General features: G+C 45.4%; 1 protein-coding gene across 1 annotated transcript; it reads left to right on the plus strand.

Annotated features, from left to right (window-relative positions):
- Positions 1–926: 926 nt before the first annotated feature.
- Positions 927–18,671, plus strand: LOC112622215 (mucin-22-like). Its single transcript, XM_025381489.1, has 5 exons — positions 927–996; positions 10,017–12,077; positions 12,138–13,652; positions 15,765–16,150; positions 18,336–18,671. Exons 1-5 carry the CDS (start codon positions 927–929, stop codon positions 18,669–18,671), a joined length of 4,368 nt encoding a protein of 1,455 aa, XP_025237274.1.
- Positions 18,672–19,866: the final 1,195 nt, after the last annotated feature.

Genomic DNA, 19,866 nt, shown 5'->3' on the forward strand with positions numbered 1-19,866 from the left:
GTTGTGAGCCTAGAAATAGGGACCCAGGTGAGTTAGGGTCCCTGCCCTATGCTTAAGAGCCATTGCCAAAGATTGACTCAGGGAAATGGGCAGTTCCGTGCCCCATCCTCTTCCCTACTCACTTCCGCTTGATACTAGAAGTGAGACTCACTCAATGTCCGGTTTCCCACCCTGGGAGAGCTCACGGGGAATGGAGTGTGTCACTCACACAGCCACGTGCTGCTCTGCAGCTGGGAAGGAGCACTCTGGAGAAAACTGGGCGTGTGTCCTGATGCTCTTCTCACCCTCCAAATCCCCAGTGTCCCCCAGATAGACTGCTGTTGACCTTTACCATCCATTTGTTTCCTTTTCTTTTCCTCCTTTTTTCTTCTACAAAGGCCTCCTGCTTTGAAAATGAGGCATACCCAGGGAAAACAGGTTTCAGGTCAGCTCTGGTTCAAAGGGTGGGTCCCTTCCACTCCGACAAGTTTGATCCCCTCATTCTGCCTCTCTCCCTGCCCCTCCTCGTGTGTGCGCCCTCTGGTCTTACCGACTCGGCTCTCTCCTCCGCCTTGATTCCTGTAGGGTACATTTTTCCAAATGGCCCTGCAGAAAGCACAGTGCGGAGATGCTCCTCCCTGGGGAGGGAGGACCCAAAGCTCTGGCCTCTCCTACTCAGTATCAGCTATAAATGCCACAGATACGCTTGCGAGGAAAAAAGAAGAAAAACAAGAAGCCAAACTGTGGAGCAATCTGGGGGCTCCCTGCAACCATCCCACCTGCCTACAAGGCTTACCCTGGCAGTGGCTGGCCTTTGGGTCTTTTTGTGCAACTTTATTTTCTATCAAGGCCCAGGGGGTTTGCCCCTTGTCTCTCTGCCTCTTTGACCTATTCTTCCTTTGGAACCCAGGCATCTAAATGACAACTTCTATGTGCATCATTTAGAGATGAGAAGAGGAAACATTTCTCCAGCCTTCTGGTTCCTGTGGCTGCTTCTCTTTGGACTTCTGGGACCCAGTAAGTTACTTAGCAGTTAAGGAAGGAGAGGGGCATGGAGGCCACATACAGCCTGAAGGAGAAGGGGGATCCCCTGTCTAGGCATGACTCTTCTTCCAGAAACGATGATGATTCTTTTTCTTTTTTTTTTTTTTTGCCCATTTCTGCAAAAGCCAATACTGATCCCAATTCCATTGACTATGACTCTGATGCTATCTTAGAAGCAAATCTGTATTAGTCTCCCCGAGTTGTGACTGCGAGCACAAGTTGTGGGGCGGTGAGGGGCGGTGCTGGGGAAATGAGGTGGGGGTGAGACTTTTACTTTCCTTTGTATCTTGGATAAAAGTTTTGTTTTTAACTGGAAAATTCTAGTTCCAATGGCATTCTTAATTCCAAATTAAAACCAGGATCTCAGTCTAAAGTCAAGTAAAAATCCTTCAATCCTTCTTTGTTTGTTTCCCATAGGTTATCGGGGTACAGGTGATATTTGCTTACATGAGTAAGTTCTTTAGTAGTGATTTGTGAGATTTTGGTTCACCCATCACTGAGCAGTATACATTGCACCCACCCTATTGGTAGTGTTTCATCTCTCGTCCCTCCCCTGTCCTTCCTCCCTAGTGCCCAAAGTCCATTGTATCATTCTTATGTCTTTGAGTCCTCATAGCTTAGCTCCCACATATCAGTGAGAACATACGATGTTTGGTTTTCCTTTCCTGAGTTACTTCACTTAGAATAATAGTCTCCAATGTCATCCAGGTCGCTGCAAATGCCGTTAATTCATTCCTTTTTATGGCTGAGTAGTATTCCTTCATATATATATGCCAGTTTCTTTATCCACCTGTTGATTGATGGGCATTTGGGTTCCATGACTTTGCAATTGTGAATTGTGCTGCTATAAACATGTGTGTGCAAGTATCTTTTTCGTATAATGACTTCTTTTCCTCTGGGTAGATACCCAGTAGTGGGATTGCTGGATCAAATGGTAGCTCTACTTTTAGTTCTTTAAGAAATCTCCACACTGTTTTCCATAGTGACTGTACAAGTTTACATTCCCACTAGCAGTGTAGAAGTGTTCCCTGATCACCGCATCTACGCTAACATCTACTTTTTTTTTTGCTTCAATCCTTTGGATGCTGCCTGAGTCCAAATCCATGTCTAATCCCCTGAGAATTTCCTTGGTAGGAACAAATTGGAGGTCAGCCACTGAGGGGTTGGCTCTGGCACTGGATCAGGGATGACTGTGAAAGGAAATAGCCCAGGGGAGAAGTGAACTGGGCTCCGTCCTGGGCTCCGTGTGATTCCAACGGACTGTCTGAGAAAGTTCCGTTCACTCCTGTCTTTGATTTCTTACATCAAAGTATCTTCCCTAATTATAAGATACCAGGTTAATCAGCTTATCCGTTCCATTGCCTTTACTGTAGGATAGCACTTCAAGAAGCGGGAGGTGTGGTTGAAAGAGAAGGTCTAGGTTGGATGATGTGGAGGATTTAGGGTGCTTCCCCCTTCTTCCTCAGTATGCGTCTGTTTCCTGCACCCTACTGTGGATTCGCTCCCTCACACACTTCAGCACTTCTTTTTCTTCCCTTTCCTGTTGCCTTCATCCTGAATGCTTCAGCTATTCTCTACCTACCCATGCCTTCCAGATCCACCCGTCGCCTGTCCTAATCCCGAACTCCAGTCCTATCTGTCTGATTTTAAGCAAGAGTCCCCTTACCTCAGAAGAAACTGTCATTCATGTAGTCATTCAACAAACATGTATAGAGCTCCTCCTCTGGGCCAGGCACTGCTGCGTGCTAGGCCACGGTGAGGAATGGAGTAGGAAATGCCATGGTCTTGGCCCCCGTGGAACTCTTGGCGTACTGTAAAACATAGACTTAAATAATATTCCCTTACAAAAGGGAACAAGCATGCAAGTGCTGACAGGCACCTCCTCTTTTCCCACAACTAGGTCTATAAAGTGACCCACTGTCTCTCCTGTAGCCCCATTACATTGGATTAACAAGGACCAACTCCTCCATTTGAATGCTGGGTGCCTTCTCATCCTCCTGCCGTCTCAGGGGCTTTGCTCAGTGCATTTCTCCTTTCCCTCCTGTCTTTTTCTTGAGTCCTTTTCATCAGCATCCGAACAAGCTCAGTTCTGTATGCACAAGTATCATCCAAGGAGATGATTAAAAACTTGAGTTTCCAGGTCCTGACACCCCACCAAGCAAGATCTTGATTCAGTAGGCTTGGTGGGATGGTGTGGGTTCCTCAGACAGTGTGACCCCAGAGGTCCCTGGACCAAACACTGTTTGAATGATGTCCATCCTAACGTCCCTGCTTCACTCCTCAGCCACCGCCTCTCCCTCCGCTCTCCTTCCTCACTCCCATTCTTTTTTTTTTTTTTTTTGGAGATAGAGTCTCGCTCTGTCACCCAGGCTAGAGTACAGTGGCACAATCTTGGCTCACTGCAACCTCCTTCTCCTGGGTTCAAGCGATTCTCCTGCTTCAGCCTCCCGAGTAGCTGGGACTACAGGCGCACACTGCCACACCCAGCTAATTTTTTGTACTTTAATAGAGATGGGGTTTCACTGTGTTGTCCAGGCTGGTCTTGAACTCCTGAGCTCAGGCAGTCTACCTGCCTCATCCTTCCAAAGTGCTGGGATTACAGGTGTGAGCCACCATGCCCAGCCTCTCACCCCATTCTTGAAGGCCTTCCCCACATTTGCTATGTCACTTCTCACTTCCCATTCACTTGTTGATTTTATTTTATTATATTAGGTAGTGCATGTAAGTAGTTCCGAAAAAGAAAAACTTGTAGTCCTACGAGGCTTCTCATAAAACTTCAGCCCCTGACTCCCTTTCCCCAACTGCTTCTTACTCTGAGTCCTGCTTCCCAGGGTTCCTGTTGGCATTTACCTTCATACTGCATTTATCTATTTATTTAGAGACAGGGTCTCACTCTGTCACCCAGGCTGGAGTGCAGTGACACCATCATAGCTCACTGCAGCCTGGTACTCCTGGGCTTAAGGAATCCTCTCACCTCAGCTTTTCAAAGCACTGGGATTGCAGGCCTGAGCCATTACACCCAGTCATAAATTCTCTTACTACCATTACTTCTTTGTTGGTTGAGGTTTTTTTTTTTCCCTGCTTCGGGAATGATTTATTGTCTTCCTTCTAATGAAAAGGAAGATTTAGGTTAGACTACTCCCTCTGAACACTTATGTCTCACCTTCCTGCTCACAATTCTTCCCAAATGATTGTACCAAATTTTTGGTGTTAAATTTGCATTTAGCATTTACATTATGATAACTATAAATGTTACCTCTAGTAACATTTATAACTGGGTCATATAATTGCATTGTGATGACATTATAATAACTATAAATGTTACCTCTAGTAACATTTATAACTGGATCATATAATTGCATTGTGATGACCATCCGTTCTTGTAATTTTTGTTTTTCTAGATATTAACAATAGCCTCATTTTTAAAATTTCCATAGTTTTCTTCATATATACCATTAATTTATCCCCAAACCTCTACCAGAATTATCCCTGCCTTTTCAATACACATGAGGCAATCTATCAGTTTCACTTTTTTCCCTTGAGCAATCCCATTTGGAAGCCTCTGTCCAACCAGTATTGGTTGCTTGCTAGGTCTCTTGTCCTTCCTGCAATTTGTATTCAGCAATGTTCTGGAAATTCCCTTTTTTCCCTTGTAAATTCCTATTTTTTTTCTGGATTTATTTTTCCATCTCAGGGCAGCACTTTCTCTAGAAGCTTCTTGAGAGAGAGTTTATGGTGGAAAATTATTTTAAAACCTTATGCAATGTTAGGGTAATGCTAAGCTGCTGTAACAAGGAGATCCTGAAAGTGACTTTGAAAAATAAACAAGTTTATTTTTCTCCCTTGTACCAGTCCTAAGATAAGTATTATAGGATGGTTGGAGCTCTGCTCCATGTAGTCATTCAGGGATCCTGGGTGAATATGACTGTTCCATCTTCAACATATGATTTCCAGTGTCATCATCATTTCAGCCCAAGGAGAGGGCAGAAGAACAGTATTTTGTATTATTTTATGATACAGTCAGTCAAGGTGTAGCCACAAGAGGAGAGGCTCACAGGCCCTAGAGACAGGAGGCATGGCACTGCCATACTGGACCACCTGAGAAAGACACCAAGATAGTCAGGAGGCAGAAGACAGGAGTGAAGGAAAGGTTTATTTAGGTCTTTCCTTTTATTGGGGTTTCTGTGGGAAAGGCAAGGAAAGGCAGGGCGAACAGTTTAGGATTGGCTGGTTTGAATAATTCCTGTGTTCTTTGAGCTATATAGCTGATTACTACCTAGTTGCCTGGTACTTGGCTTTGGAATGACTAAGGCAGATAAATATTGTTTTCTGGAGTATATGGGCCAGATAGAGGAGCTATGGCTCTGGAATGGTTAGTTTGCATATCAGCTCATGCTCCTGGCTGGGCCCTTTGCTGCTTCTAAGAATTGGCTAGCCTGGAAGGTGCTATCTCTCCCTAGCTAGAAAAGTTTGTTAAGATGTGAAAACATGATAACATACAGAAAATAAAAATATATATACAAGCAGAAATCAAGGAATAGGTATTTACTCTTAAAGAAATGAAATGGAAATTAGTATGTATTCCTTCCCTTTAGGGTCCTCTGACTAGGGCTTAGACATGTAGCCCTACCTAGCTACAAGAGAGGTTGAGAAATGTAACTTAGCCATGTGCCCAAGAAGAAGAGAAAAATGGGCCTAGCTGTCCATAGACCTTATATGTCTGAAAATGTCTTATTCCACCCTCACATTTGACTCATAGTTTAACTGGTTATAGAATTCTAGGATGGATACGATCTTTCCTCAGGATTTTGAAGGGATTGATCCACTGTTTCTAGATTCTAGATTGTGAAGACTGATATCATTTAGTTTACTGACCTCTTGCAAGAGACCCATATTTTTTTCTTCTGCATGATTTCAGATTTTTAAAATTACTGTTCTAAAATCTCATGATATGGTGCCATAGTATGGATTCTTCTTTCATTGTGTTAGGAACTTGTACAGTACAAAGTTATATCAGTCAGGTCTGGAAAATTTTCTTGCTTTTTTTTTCTTTGATAATTGCCTCTCATCCATTTTCTCTGTTCTGTCTTTCTGAAAAATCTTATGATTTGGATATTTGACCTCCTGGACTGACACTCTAATTTTCTTACATTTCTTCTTCTGTCTTCCAATTCTGTCATTTTATTTTTCTTTTGGGGAGATTTCCTCAGCTTCTAAAGTCTTCAAATCCTTCTAGTGAATTTTGAGAGTTTTTTTTTTTTAATTTCAAAGAGATCTTTTTTTGTCTACAATCATTTTTAAAATGGCATCTTTTATTTGTTTGTTTGTTGTTGTTTGTTTGTTTGTTTTCACTCCTTCCCATGAAGGAGCATCCAGTAAGGTAGAAAGAAAACTCTAAAAGGTGAATCAAGGAAGTCAAGAGAATAGAGAGGCTCTAGAAAAATGTGGTAGTTAGCTGAATATCATTTAGATTACTGACCTTGTGGTGCTATACTTTCTCTTATATTGCTGAGGACATTTGAAGTTGGTTCTACTATTTGCACTGTCTCAGTTCTCTCTGACTTTGCTTCATAGGGATATTTGTTTTGGTCTCTATATTTCAAGCTAGAGATTTTCTTCAAATATCTGGTAATCCCAGAATGTCCTTTGCATTTGAAAGTGAGGCAACAATATGATGCCTGGAAGCTTTGCGTGCAGAGGTAGGGCCTGTCAGCTGGCGAACTTAGCTTTAGGGTAACTTAGCAGAGACGTGGCAGTTTTGATTGGGAAGATCCTTGAAATTTCAGTATCTAGTGTTGTCTAATTTCTTTCCACAAGAAGAATTCTCCAGATCCTGTCTAGAGCATAGTAGCAAAGCTGCTGAAGTGCTGGAAGCTGAGTAAGGGAAGAGGTAATGAGGGTTTTACAGTTCAGGGTGTAAGCATTTCCTTAATTGCACAGTTTCAGTAAAACTGACTTCTGCCCTCAGCAGTGCCTGAGATCACTGGTCTAGAATTTCTTTGGTTTCAATATCTCCAGAGATAAAATCCTAAGCTGTTATAAGGGAGAGAGGTGTAGTCATCCAACTCCTTGAGTGGAAGGAGGGATCTGGAGCTGAGAGACAGTCCCTAGCTACGTTGTATTTCAACCATCTTTCCTGTATTTAGTCAAATGCCACACCCAAAGCTTCAGAGGAACCTGGCTGCAACTCCTGAATCTTTCCAGGATTCCATAGAATTAATAATTTACCAGTAGTTGACTTACTCTCACCCCCAGTGGAGGCCTGTATGTTGAAGCTTTCTCTTTGGAGGTTTACCACTCATCCTTCTGCTATTATCTTTAAAAAAATAATTTATCTCCTCTGCTGTTGTCATCTCTCCATCCTTTGTCCTTGTGGAGGTATGTCTTTTGTTATTTCTCTACTTTTTATTCTTCTGTGAAATCCGTAACCCTCCATATATACTTATTTATACTTTTATTCATTCCAGTTGGGGGCTATCCCATCATGAAAATCTGTTTTCAATAAACTAAACACTCACTTCCATATTGTCTCTGAATCCAGTGGACGTGGCCCAGGCCATATCTTACTTGATCTCTCTGCAAAAATCAATTCAGCTAACTACCGTATTTTTCTAGAGCCTCTCTATTCTCTTGACTTCCTTGATTCACTTTTTAGAGTTTTCCTTCTATCTTACTGGATACTCCTTCTCAGTCTCATTCATTCGCCTCTCCTCCTCTATCTGAATGACGCAGCAGCCAGAGCTTGGTCTAGCGCCCTCTTCTCCAACTATACTCTCCCAGACAAATGATCTCAGTCAGCCTCAAGGCTTTAAATACCATGTATATTTAAATGACTTCCAGTTTTATATCTTTTGTTTTGATTTCTCCTCTGAGAACTAAGTGCAGGTTTCTAACTGCCAACAAACAGTCTCCTGGATATCTAATGGGCACAAAAAGTTCAAAATCTCTAATATTTCCAACCTCCACTTCATCCCTATTCGTTCAGATAAATAAAACAAATTTCCAACTCTCTGTGTAAGCCCCAAAGCCAGAAGTTGTTCTTGACTTCCTTTCCTGTCATCCACTACATGCAGCCTTTCAACACTTCCTATTGGTTCTACTTTTCTAATTTCAAAACATAGCTTGTATTCATCCACCGAAATGTATCTCCCCTGCTACCATCCTAGTCCAAGCAATGATTACTACTCTTAACCAATCTTCTGTTATCACTCTTGCCCTCCTACATGCCAGTTTTCACACAGCATGCTGAGTGTGATTTTTTAAAAACACAAATCAGTTTTGTTTTCTACTTTCTCTTCCCTTTCTGAATGATTGAGCCCCAGATCATCAGGTGAGGAAGAGGAAAGCAGATATCAGGGTTGGACAGGAGGGGAGACAGCAGTGGCCCAGAGAAGGATGTAAGAAACTAAACTGGGGCTAGGTGCGGTGGCTCACACCTGTAATCCCAGCACTTTGGGAGGCTGAGGTGGGCAGATCACCTGAGGTCAGGAGTTAGAGGCCAGCCTGGCCAACATGGTGAAAGTCTGTTTTTACTAAAAATACAAAAATTAGCCAGGCATGGTGATGCACGCCTGTATTTCCAGCTACTCAGGAGGCTGAGGCAGGAGAATCCCTTGAGCCCAGGAGGCAGAGGTTGCAGTGAGCTGAGATCGCACCACTGCACTCCAGCCTGGGTGACTGAGCCAGACTCCATCTCAAAAAAAAAAAAAAAAGAAAGAAAGAAAAAAACAAACTAAATTGGGTGAAGTGGACTTCTCCACAGAGTGGCAGCCTGGCATGTGTTGTCAGAATCTTGTGAGGGTGAGAGGGAGTATGGGGTGGAGGGAGTATGGGCTGAAAATAAATGAATAGAATACCAGTGATTTTGTGAGACAATATTCTGTCTACAATAAGTGTAATTGAAGTTCCAGAAAAGGAACCGAAAAAATGTTTAAAGAAATGGTAGCTGAAAAAATTAAATTTGATGAAAACTATAAACTCACAGATCCCAAGACCTCAACAAATATCAAGCAAAATAAACTTTAAAAAATCATACCAAAGTACAATGTAATCAAATAACTAAAAATCAGTGATAAATGGGAAATCCTAGAACCAGCTAGAAAAGAAAAGACACATTATGTAGAGAGGAGCAAAGACAAGCATGATAACTGACTTCCTGTGAGAAACTGTGACAACCAGAAGCTCAAGAAGCAACATCATTAAAATACTGAAACAAAAAATATTCTATCAACCTAGAATTACACGGAGTAAAAATATTTTCAATATGAAGATGAAATGAAGGCTTTTCTAGACAAGCAAAAACTGGAAGACTTTATCTCCCGGAGACTGACTTTTGTTTGTTTGTTTGTTTGTTTTTGATATGGAGTTTTGGTCTTGTTGCCCAAGCTGGAGTGCAGTGGCGCGATCTTGGCTCACTGCAACCTCTGCCTCCCGGGTTCAAGCGATCATCCTGCCTCAGCCTCCCGAGTAGCTGGGATTACAGGCATGCGCCACCATGCCCGGCTAATTTTGTATTTTTAGTAGAGGTGGGGTTTTTCCACGTTGGTCAGGCTGGTATCGAATTCCTGACCTCAGGTGATCCGCCCGCCTCGGCCTCCCAAAGTGCTGGGATTACAGGCACGAGCCACCGCGCCTGGCCCAGATGGCTGCCTTCTTAGCCTTCAGATCTCAGTTCATATGTCAGTTCCTCAGAGAGACCTTTTCTGACTCTAGTACCTAAAGCAGCACCACTGCTTTCTTTAACAGCACCTGAGCCAATGTGTATTTATATGTTTTTATTTTGTATCTCTCTTCTTTACTAAATTATAAGCCCATATCTCTTTTGCTAACAGGAGTATGCCCAGAGTTTAGTAAAATACCAGGTACATATTAAGCCCTCAATATCTGAATAAATAAATGAGCAAGCAGTACTGAGTATATGTTAAAGTAATGCTATACTAAACCTGCAAATTCATCCTTAATCCATTCCCCACCTTATTTGTCCTCCACCTCAGGTTCTGAGAATACCACAGACTTCACAGAAGGCTCTGACACCACCACAGCCTCCATCACAGGCTCTGAGACCACCACAGCCTCCACCATGGCCTCTACTATGGCCTTAACTGCAGGCTCTAAGATCACCACAGACTCTACCACAGGCTCTGAGACCAACACGGCCTCCACCACAGACTTAGGGACTGCTAGAGCCTCCACTAGGACCTTCACCACAGGCTCTGACACAACCACAGCCTCCACTGCAGGCTCTGAAACTATCGTGGCCTCCACCGCAGTCTCTGAGACCACAACATCCTCTTCTATAGCCTCTACTACAGTCCCTGAGACTACCATGGCCTCCAGCACAACCTCCACTGCAGGCTCTGAGACAACGATGGCCTCCACCATAACTTCTGAAACCACCATGGCCTCCACCACAAGTTCTGAGACTGCCACCGTCTCTACCACAGGCTCTGAGACCACCACCACCTCCACTGCAGGCCCTGGGGCCACTAAAGTCTCTACCACAGGCTCTGAAACCACCACAGCATCTACTGCAGGTTCTGAGACCACCTCCTCCACCTCCACGGCAGGCTCTGAGGCCACCACAACCTCAACTGCAGACTCCAAGGTAATCACGGCATCCAGCATGAGCTCTGAGACCACTATGGCCTCCACTGCAGGCTCTAACACCACCACAGCCTCTACCACAGGCTCTGAGACCACTACAGTCCCTATTAAAGCCTCTGAGACCACTACAGCCTCTACAGCAGGTTCTGAGACCACCACCTCCACTCCCACAGGCTCTCAGACCACCATAGTCTCTATTTCAGGTTCTGAGATCACCACCACCTCCACGGCAGGATCTGAGACTACCACAGTCTCTAGTGCAGGCTCTGAGACAACCACCATCTTCACTGCAGGCTCTGAGACCACTACAGTCTCTACCACAGGCACTGAGACCACCATGGTCTCCACCATGGGCTCAGAGATCACCACAAACTCTACTGCAAGCTCTGAGACCACCACAGTCTCCACCGTGGGCTCTGAGACCACCGTAACCTCTACTTCAGGCTCTGAGACCACCACGGTCTCAACTTCAGGCTCTGGAACCACCATGGCTTCTACCACAGGCTCTGAGACCACCACAGCCTCTACTGCAGATTCTGAGACCACTGCAGCCTCTACTACAGGCTCTGAGACCACCATGGCATCCATCATCATGAGCTCTGAGACCACTGCAGCCTCTACCACAGGCTCTGAGACCACCAAGATCTCCAACGCAAGCTCTGAGATGACCACAGTCTTCACTGCAGGCTCAGAGACCATCACAGCCTCTACCATGGGCTCTGAGACAACCATGGCATCCACCATAAACTATGAGACCACTGGAGTCTCTACCATAGGCTCTGAGACCACAACAGCCTCTACTGCAGACTCTGAGACCACAACAGCCTCTACTGCACATTCTGATACCACAACAGCCTCTACTGCANCAGTCTCTGCCACAGGCTCTGAGACCACTACAGTCTCTACCACAGGCTCTGAGACCACTACAGTTTCAACCACAGGCTTGGAGACCACCATCACTACCATTGAAGGCTCTGAGATGACTATAGTCTCCACCACAGGCGCTGAGACCACCACAGCCTCTACTGGAGGTTCTGGGACCACTGCAGCCTCCACTGCAGGCTCTGAGACCACCACAGTCTCTACTGCAGATTCTGAGAACACCACAGCATCGACTGCATATTTTGAGACCACCATGGCCTCTACTACAAGCTCTGAAACCACCACAGCCTCTACTGAAGGCTCTGAGACCACTACAGTCTCCACCACAGGCTTTGAGACCACCATGATCTCTACCACAGGCTCTGTGACTACCATCACCTCTACTGAAGGCTCTGAGACTACTACAGTATCTGCCACAGGCTCTGAGACCACCACAGTCTCTATTGAAGGCTCTGAGACAACTACAGTCTCCAGCACAGGCTCTGAGACCACTAAAGTTTCTGTCACTGGCTCAGAGACCACTACCACTTCTACTGAAAGCTCTGAGATGACTACAGTCTCCATCACAGGCTCTGAGACCACTAAAATTTCTATCACTGGCTCAGAGACCACTACCACTTCTACTGAAGGCTCTGAGATAACTACAGTCTCCATCACAGGCTCTGAGACCACCACAGCCTCTACTGAAGGCTCCGAGACCACCTCAACCTCTACTACAGGCTCTGAGACCACCACATCCTCTACTACAAGCTCTGAGACCACTATGGCATCCACCATGGGCTCTGAGACCATTATGGTCTCTACCATAGGCTCTGAGACCACCAAGGTCTCCACTGCAAGCTCTAAAATGACCACAGTCTTCACCGAAAACTCTGAGACCACCATAGCCTCTACCACAGGCTCTGAGACCACCACAGTCTCCACTCCAGGCTTTGAGACCATCCCAGCCTCTACAGCAGGCTCTGAGACCACCATCACCTCTACTGAAGGCTCTGATGCCACTACAGTCTCTACCACAGGCTCTGAGACCACCACAGCCTCTACTGAAGGCTCTGAGACCACTACAGTCACTACCACAGGCTCTGAGACCCCAACAATCTATAACACAGGTTCTGAGACCACCACAGCCTCTACTGCAGGCTCTGAGACAACTGCCACCTCTACTGAAGGCTCTGAGACCACCACAGTCTCTGCTGAAGGCTCTGAGACCACTACAGTCACTACTATGGGCTCTGAGACCACCACGGCCTCTACTGCAGGCTCTGAGACCACCACCGATTCTACCACAGGCTCTGAGACCACTACAATCTCCACCACAGGCTTGGAGACCACTATGGTCTCTACCACAGGCTCTGAGACTACCATCACCCCTACTGAGGGTTCTGAGACCACTACAGTCACTACTGCAGGCTCTGAGTCCACAACAGTCTATACCACAGGCTCTGAGACTACCACCATCTCTACTGAAGGCTCTGAGACTACCACAGTCTCTACCATGGGCTCTGAGACCACCACAGCCTCTCCCGCAGGTTTGGAGACCACCACAGTCTCCACCACAGGCTCTGGGACCACCACAGCCTCTACTGCAGGCTCTGAGACCACAACAGTCTATACCACAGGCTCTGAGACTACCACCACCTCTACTGAAGGCTCTGAGACCACTACAGTTTCTACCACAGGCTCTGAGACCACCACAACCTCTACCACAGGCTCTGTGATGACTGCAATAGCTACCACAGTCTCTGAGACCACCATGGTCTCTACCATAGGCTCTGAGACCACCACATCCTCTGCTGCAGGCTCTGATGCCACCACCACCTCTACTGAAGGCTCTGAGACCACCATGGCCTCCACAGCAGGCTCAGAGATCAGCACAGCCTGTACCACAGGTTCTGAGACCTCCACATCCTCCAGTGCAGGCTCTCAGACCAACACTGCCTTCATCATAGGCTCTGAGACCACCATAGCTTCCACTGCAAGCTTTGAGCCCATTGCAACTTCCCTCGCAGGCTCTGAGACCGCCACAGTCTCTATCACAGCTTCTGGGGCCACTGCAGCCTCCACCACTGTCTCTGCCACCACTTTTGTATCCACCAAGGCCACTGACGTTTCTATTCAGCCCATCACCAACACAGCTGTGTCAGGTACTAACCCCCAGGTCCTCTTTGAGCCCACACATTTTAACTCCAGTGGCAACCACCAGCTGTTCACCTGTTTCTATCATCTCTGCCCTGGTTCAAATCAAGCCACCACACAGTTAGATATAATTTCCTCTTCTAGGCTGGGCACAGGGGCTCATACCTGTAATCCCAGCACACTGGGAGGCCGAGGCGAGCAAATCACAAGGTCAGGAGATTGAGACCATCCCGGCTAACATGGTGAAACCGTGTCTCTACTAAAAATACAAAAAATTAGCCGGGTGTGGTGGTGGGCACCTGTAGTCCCAGCTACTCAGGAGGCTGAGGCAGGAGAATGGTGTGAATCCAGGAGGCAGATCTTGCAGTAAGCAGAGATCACACCACTGCACTCCAGCCTGGGCGACAAGAGTGAGACTCTATCTCAAAAAAAAAAAAAGAAAAAAAAAATTTCCTCTTCTACAATCCTAATTGCCTCTACTCTGGTCTCACCTTTTTTTTTCTTTTTTCTTTTTTTTTAACTGCCCACCACTTCCACTGCAATCAGAACCACAAAATATAATAAACCACAAGTGCATTATATCTGTCACATCTTCCTCCAGCAAGCCCGCCTCAACTCTGCTGGCCCATCACAGTTTTGTGAAATGCTCCCACTTTGGTGCCAAGTAGATTATCTCTATTCAACCTATCATCTGCAACACCGCCACCTCCTATCAATATATTGACCCTAGTCCAGAGGCTGGCAGACCACATGTCATGGGTCACGTCTCACCTGTTACCTGGTTTTGTAAAGTTTTATTGGAAGATAGTCATGCCCATTCATTTACATTTGTCTCCACCTACTTTTCCGCTTTTCAGTGTATTTGCAACAGAGACTGCCTGGCCCAAAAGCCTAAAGTATTTGCTGTCTGAACCTTTACAGAAAATATTTGACAACCTTTGCTCCAGTCTGAGACCAAACAACTTTGTTCGTTCTCTGGCACTTGCCATCAGCAAGCCAATTGCATCTGATTCTAGTCTCTTGGTTCTGAGCGCACTCACCTCTATTCTCATGACTGGTGCTGTTGTGATCCCATTTTAACCACTTCTGACCTAGGCACACCCCTCGCTACCTAAGCTGCCACCACCGCCTCTGCTGTGTTGATTCTCACTCGCACCTGTCTGAGCCCCCCCTCTCCTGTCCCTGTGAGCAGCTTCTCCACTTGGGTCAGGTCCTCCCACATCTGCCCAGGAACACTCACCCCACCTTTGCTGGCCACCACAGTGTGGTAGATGATGTCACCTCTGTCCCAGCCCTGGCCACTGGCATGCCCGTGAGTGAATCCAATTCTGTCATCTCCTCCTCCAGCTCCCTCCTTATGCCCAGTGATCACAGTCACAAGGGAAGCAGGGCCTGCTGCTTTGTATACCAGCCTGCCCACTTATTTTATTTTATTTATTTATTTTTAATTTTTTTCCATAAGTTATTGGGATACAGGTGGTATTTGGTTACATGAGTAAGTTCTTTAGTGGTGATTTGTGAGATTTTGGTGCACCCATGACCCGAGTAGTATACACTGCACCATATTTGAAGTATTTTATCCCTCGCCCCTCCCACTCTTCCTCCAAAGTCCCCATAGTCCATTGCATCATTCTTATGTCTTCCTATTTTCGAAGCTTAGCTCCCACATATCAGTGAGAACATACGATGTTCGGTTTTCCATTCCTGAGTTACTTCACTTAGAATAATAGTCTCCAGTCTCATCCAGGACACTGCAAATGCTGTTAATTCATTCCTTTTAAACAGCTCGCTGTCTTCTATTGGGGTGGCAGCTTCGGAAGTCAAATAGATCTTCCACTTCTGAACCCATCACAATCACATTTCCTCAACCTTCTGCCTCCTCCATCACCAACCCCACCAGGTGACACATTCTACTTCCTTCTCTGTACGACACCCACCTCCATTCTGGGGACATGGGCACAGCAGAATCGCTTTCTACCATCTCTCCTCCCCCATCACCCCTCTCCTGAGCCATCTCCACCATAGGTTTGTTAGATTCACACTCCTCTGCTCTAAGCACCCCCATTCCTCTTTAATCATCTCTGCTACAAATGCATCATCTTGTGTGACCTGTTTCATAGGCATCAAGACCACTGGAACCAGACCCACCGCCTCCAGCTCTGTCACCATGACCTCTGGAATGGACTCCACGGCCTCTGCTGCCAGCCATATTGTGCCAGGAATAGTCCCAAACACCTCTGGCCTGGATACATCTACTAGGGGAGCATCATCTACCACCTCAGCCCCTGGCGTCAGGACCACCACAGGATCCACCCGTGAGCCAACTAGCAGCACCTCCCAGGAAACAGGCCCAGTGTCCACAGGCACGAACACAGTTAGCATGAGCCACATGCCCACAAACGTGATCAAACCAAGTGGATATTTACAGCCCTGGGCTATCATCCTCATTTCCCTGGCTACAGTCGTGGCTGGTGTTGGATTGTCAGTAGGACTGAGTTTTTGTCTGGTGAGTACCCAGGGTGGGTTCATAGGGGAGCCTGGAGAGAAGGCAGGTCTTAATGGTGGGGGAAATCATGTCAGCAGTGCTTTGGAAAAATCCAGAATGAGAAAGGGGAGTAAGTTGGTGCACTCAGAAGGAAAGAATCACCTAGCCTGATATAAGGATCACAGCGAATCCTTAAGTCAGAGAAAGTGAGAAGCAAAGTAGACAAAGAGGAGGGAAAAGATGAAGTTGGGGCCAAAGTGAAGGGAAATACTGAGAGAACAAAGGAAATACTGAGAGAGAACAAGGAGGACATAAACATAAAGAAAGCAAGAAGCAGCTGGGCGCAGTGGCTCACGCCTGTAATCCCAGCACTTTGGAAGCCCAAAGTGGACAAATCACTTGAGTCCAGGCATTTGGGACCAGCTTGGCCAACATGGTGAAACTTGTCTCTACTAAAAATACAGAAATTAGCCAAAAGTGGTGGCATGTACCTGTAGTCCCAGCTACTTGGGAGGCTGAGGCACGAGAATCGCTTGAACCCGGGAGATGGAGGTTGCAGTGAGCAGAGATCACGCCACTGCACTCCAGCCTGGGTGACAGAGCAAGACCCTGTCTCGAAAGAAAGAGAAGGAAGGAAGGAATGAAGGAAGGAAGGAAGGAAGGAAGGAAGGAAGGAAGGAGAGAGAAAGAGAAAGAAAGGAAGAAAGAGAGGAAGAAAGAGGGAGAGAGGGAGAAAAGAAAGAGAAGGAAAGAGAAAGAAAAAGAAAGAGAAAGAAAGAAAGAAAGAAAGAAAGAAAGAAAGAAAGAAAGAAAGAAAGAAAGAAAGAGAAAGACCAAAGAAAGAAGGAAAGAAAGAGAGAAATAGAGAAAGGAAAGAAAGAAACATAAAAATGCTCAGCCATCCAAAATGCAGGCTTCTGATTGTCTCATGTATAACAAATTTCTGGTCCTCACAGTACTCTGCAATTCCTTGTGCGACCTGTGAATGTTACCCTCTGGCCTCCCACTCCATCTCTGCTCTCTGGTCTTGATTGTTCTTTGAATACATATTTTTCTTACCTTGATTTCACATTTATTTGTGTTCTTCCTGTGTTCTTGTGATCCTGTGGGTAAGTTCCCATTTGAAGAGTGAAGCAGAGTATAAATCAGTGGTGTGCTGGAGCTGGCTCATCCTAGCCCACAAGAGATTGTGCAGTTCTTCCCAATTCTGAGCTGAGTGGAGTGACACTGGTAGCTTAAAATATGCTGTACTGGAAATATTTACACCACAGCAATTGTCAAACACTGCAAATCAGCACTTTTCCTTCGGAGAGCCTGTTATTAAGTGTTGGACAACATACCACTGGTAAAAATGGACAAATAAAAAATACTTACGGAAGCCACAAAAGGTTTGGATAATATAGTCAATTTGCTGAGGTTCTTTATTTTAGAATTCTCAGCCTCTCTCCATATGTGGGCTACATAATAAATACCAGCATCTAAGAATTACTCCCTAAATTACTTTATTATTTCATTTGCAAGATCAAGAGAGAATAACGAAAGTGGACACTGAGTTTTTACTACATGCTAGGCTCAAGGCTGAGTGTTTAAAATGCATGATGTCATTTAATCTGGTCTACAATCCCGTGGCCATATTATATTCATCTTATAAGTGAGAGATCTGGAGCTCCATGATCTTAGCTATTTGCCCCAGCACATGTAGTGAGTGACAGATCTAAGACTCTAACCCAGGTTGGTTAGATTCTGGAGTTCATGCCTATAATCTCAAGGCTCTGTGTAAACAGCTTTCGAGGGCTCTCAATTCCACATACCTGTCCTCAGCTTCCTTAGTTAACTAACAAAGAGAAAGACTGTCAAGTGAGTCTCTGTGCCTTTCACGTAGGGGTATGGATTTACCTTTGTCTTGAAATTCCAAAAACACCTAACCTTAGGATCTGCAGAACAAGGGCCTGAGTAGTCACATAAAGAGAATATGTTAATAAGGTAACAGGGAAGCTTATTTTCTCAGAGAGAGAAAGAGTAAAAGAACAAGGAGAAAGAGAGACAGAGACAGAGACAGAGATCATAGTAAGGATGGTGGTAAAGAGGAGAGAAAATAGGCGGTTTGGAAAAGCGAAAATCTGACATCGGTGAAATAGGCATGCATGGTGATTAGGGAGAGGAGACTTAATTTTCATTGATCAATATACATATTTTTTTCTTTTAGAGAGACCTTTTCTTCCCCCTGAGGAATTGTGTTTATTACCCCCATGGCCACAGCCATGGCCTTGGTCTGGACCTGGACTTGGGCCTGGGCTCTGGGACATTCCACAGCCTGGGAAATGCTCTGGTTCATGGAGGAGAACTTGAAATGGGACATGGAGGAACATGTGGCTTTGGACATGGAGTGGGCCATGGACTGAGCCACATCCATGGAGATGGCTACGGAGTGAATCATGGCGGGCGTTATGGACATGGAGGAGGCCACGGAGGAGACCATGGAGTGGATCACAGAGGAAGCCACCAAGAAGGCCATGGCAGGACAAGATGGCTGTGGCCATAGATTGGATATCAAAACATATTATGGGTGGGAGGGAGTCACTGAGGAGAAAAAAATAATGATAATGAAATAATTAAAATGGAGCATCGGAAGGTTCCCAGGATGTGATCTGTGGAGATGGACATGGACTAGGTCAAGAAAAGAAACAGCAAAAGGACACAGGGACTTTGGCCGGCTTGGAGGTGACTTCGAGTCAAACCTTCTGTGAGTTTTTCCTGAGTCTCCGCCTCTATTGTGGGGAGTCACGACGACCACCCTCAGGACATCTTCTCTCCTGTTTCCCGCCACATCAGGGTCAACGTTTCTCATCCCTGTTTCCTCATGGTGCTATAAATATTACCAGGACATGTCTAAGAAACAAAAGCACGTAATGAATGTATTATCAGGGCCACACACTTATTTGTTTTCCTGTTTGTTCTTTCAGTTTTTTTTTTTTCGAGTGCTTATTATGTACCAATCACTATCCCGGGAGCCTTTAAATATGTCATCATTTGGCTGGGTACAGTGGCTTATGCCTGTAATCCCAGCATTTTGGGGGGCCAGTGCGGGTGGATCACTTGAGGTCAGGAGTTTGAGACCAGCCTGGCCAACATGGTGAAACCCCATCTCTACTAAAAAAATACAAAAATTAGCCGGGCGTGGTGGCGAGTGCTTGTAATCCCAGCTACTTGGGATGCTGAGGCAGGAGAATCGGTTGAATCTGGGAGGTGGAGGTTGCAGTGAGCCAAGATTGTGCCACTGCACTCCAGCCTGGGCAACAGAGGAAGACTGTCTCAAAAAAAAAAAAAAAGATCATCATTTAATCCTCAGCAAATATCTTGGTGATCTTGAGGTAGGCAAAGATACTTAGATACTTAAGCAAGACACAGAAAGCACTAGCTATTAAAGGGAAGTGTGAGGATGTGGACTTCATTAAAGCCTAGTATCAGCATATACCTTTAAGAGGTATATTCTTAACTATAAAAGGAAAGTCAAAGATGGGAGAAGATATTGCAACACATATAACTAACAAAAGACTCATATCTAGAATGCAGAAAGAACTACAATAAGAAAAAGATGATGCAATTTTAAAATGGGCAAAATATTTGACAAATAGTTAACAAAAGAGGATATCAAAACAGCCGGTGAATGTTTGAAAAGGTACCCCATATCACTGCTTATCAGAGAAGTGGAATGTAAAACCGCAATAAGATATCAC

This window comes from Theropithecus gelada, chromosome 4, assembly GCF_003255815.1.
Source record: "Theropithecus gelada isolate Dixy chromosome 4, Tgel_1.0, whole genome shotgun sequence".
Taxonomy (NCBI): domain Eukaryota; kingdom Metazoa; phylum Chordata; class Mammalia; order Primates; family Cercopithecidae; genus Theropithecus; species Theropithecus gelada.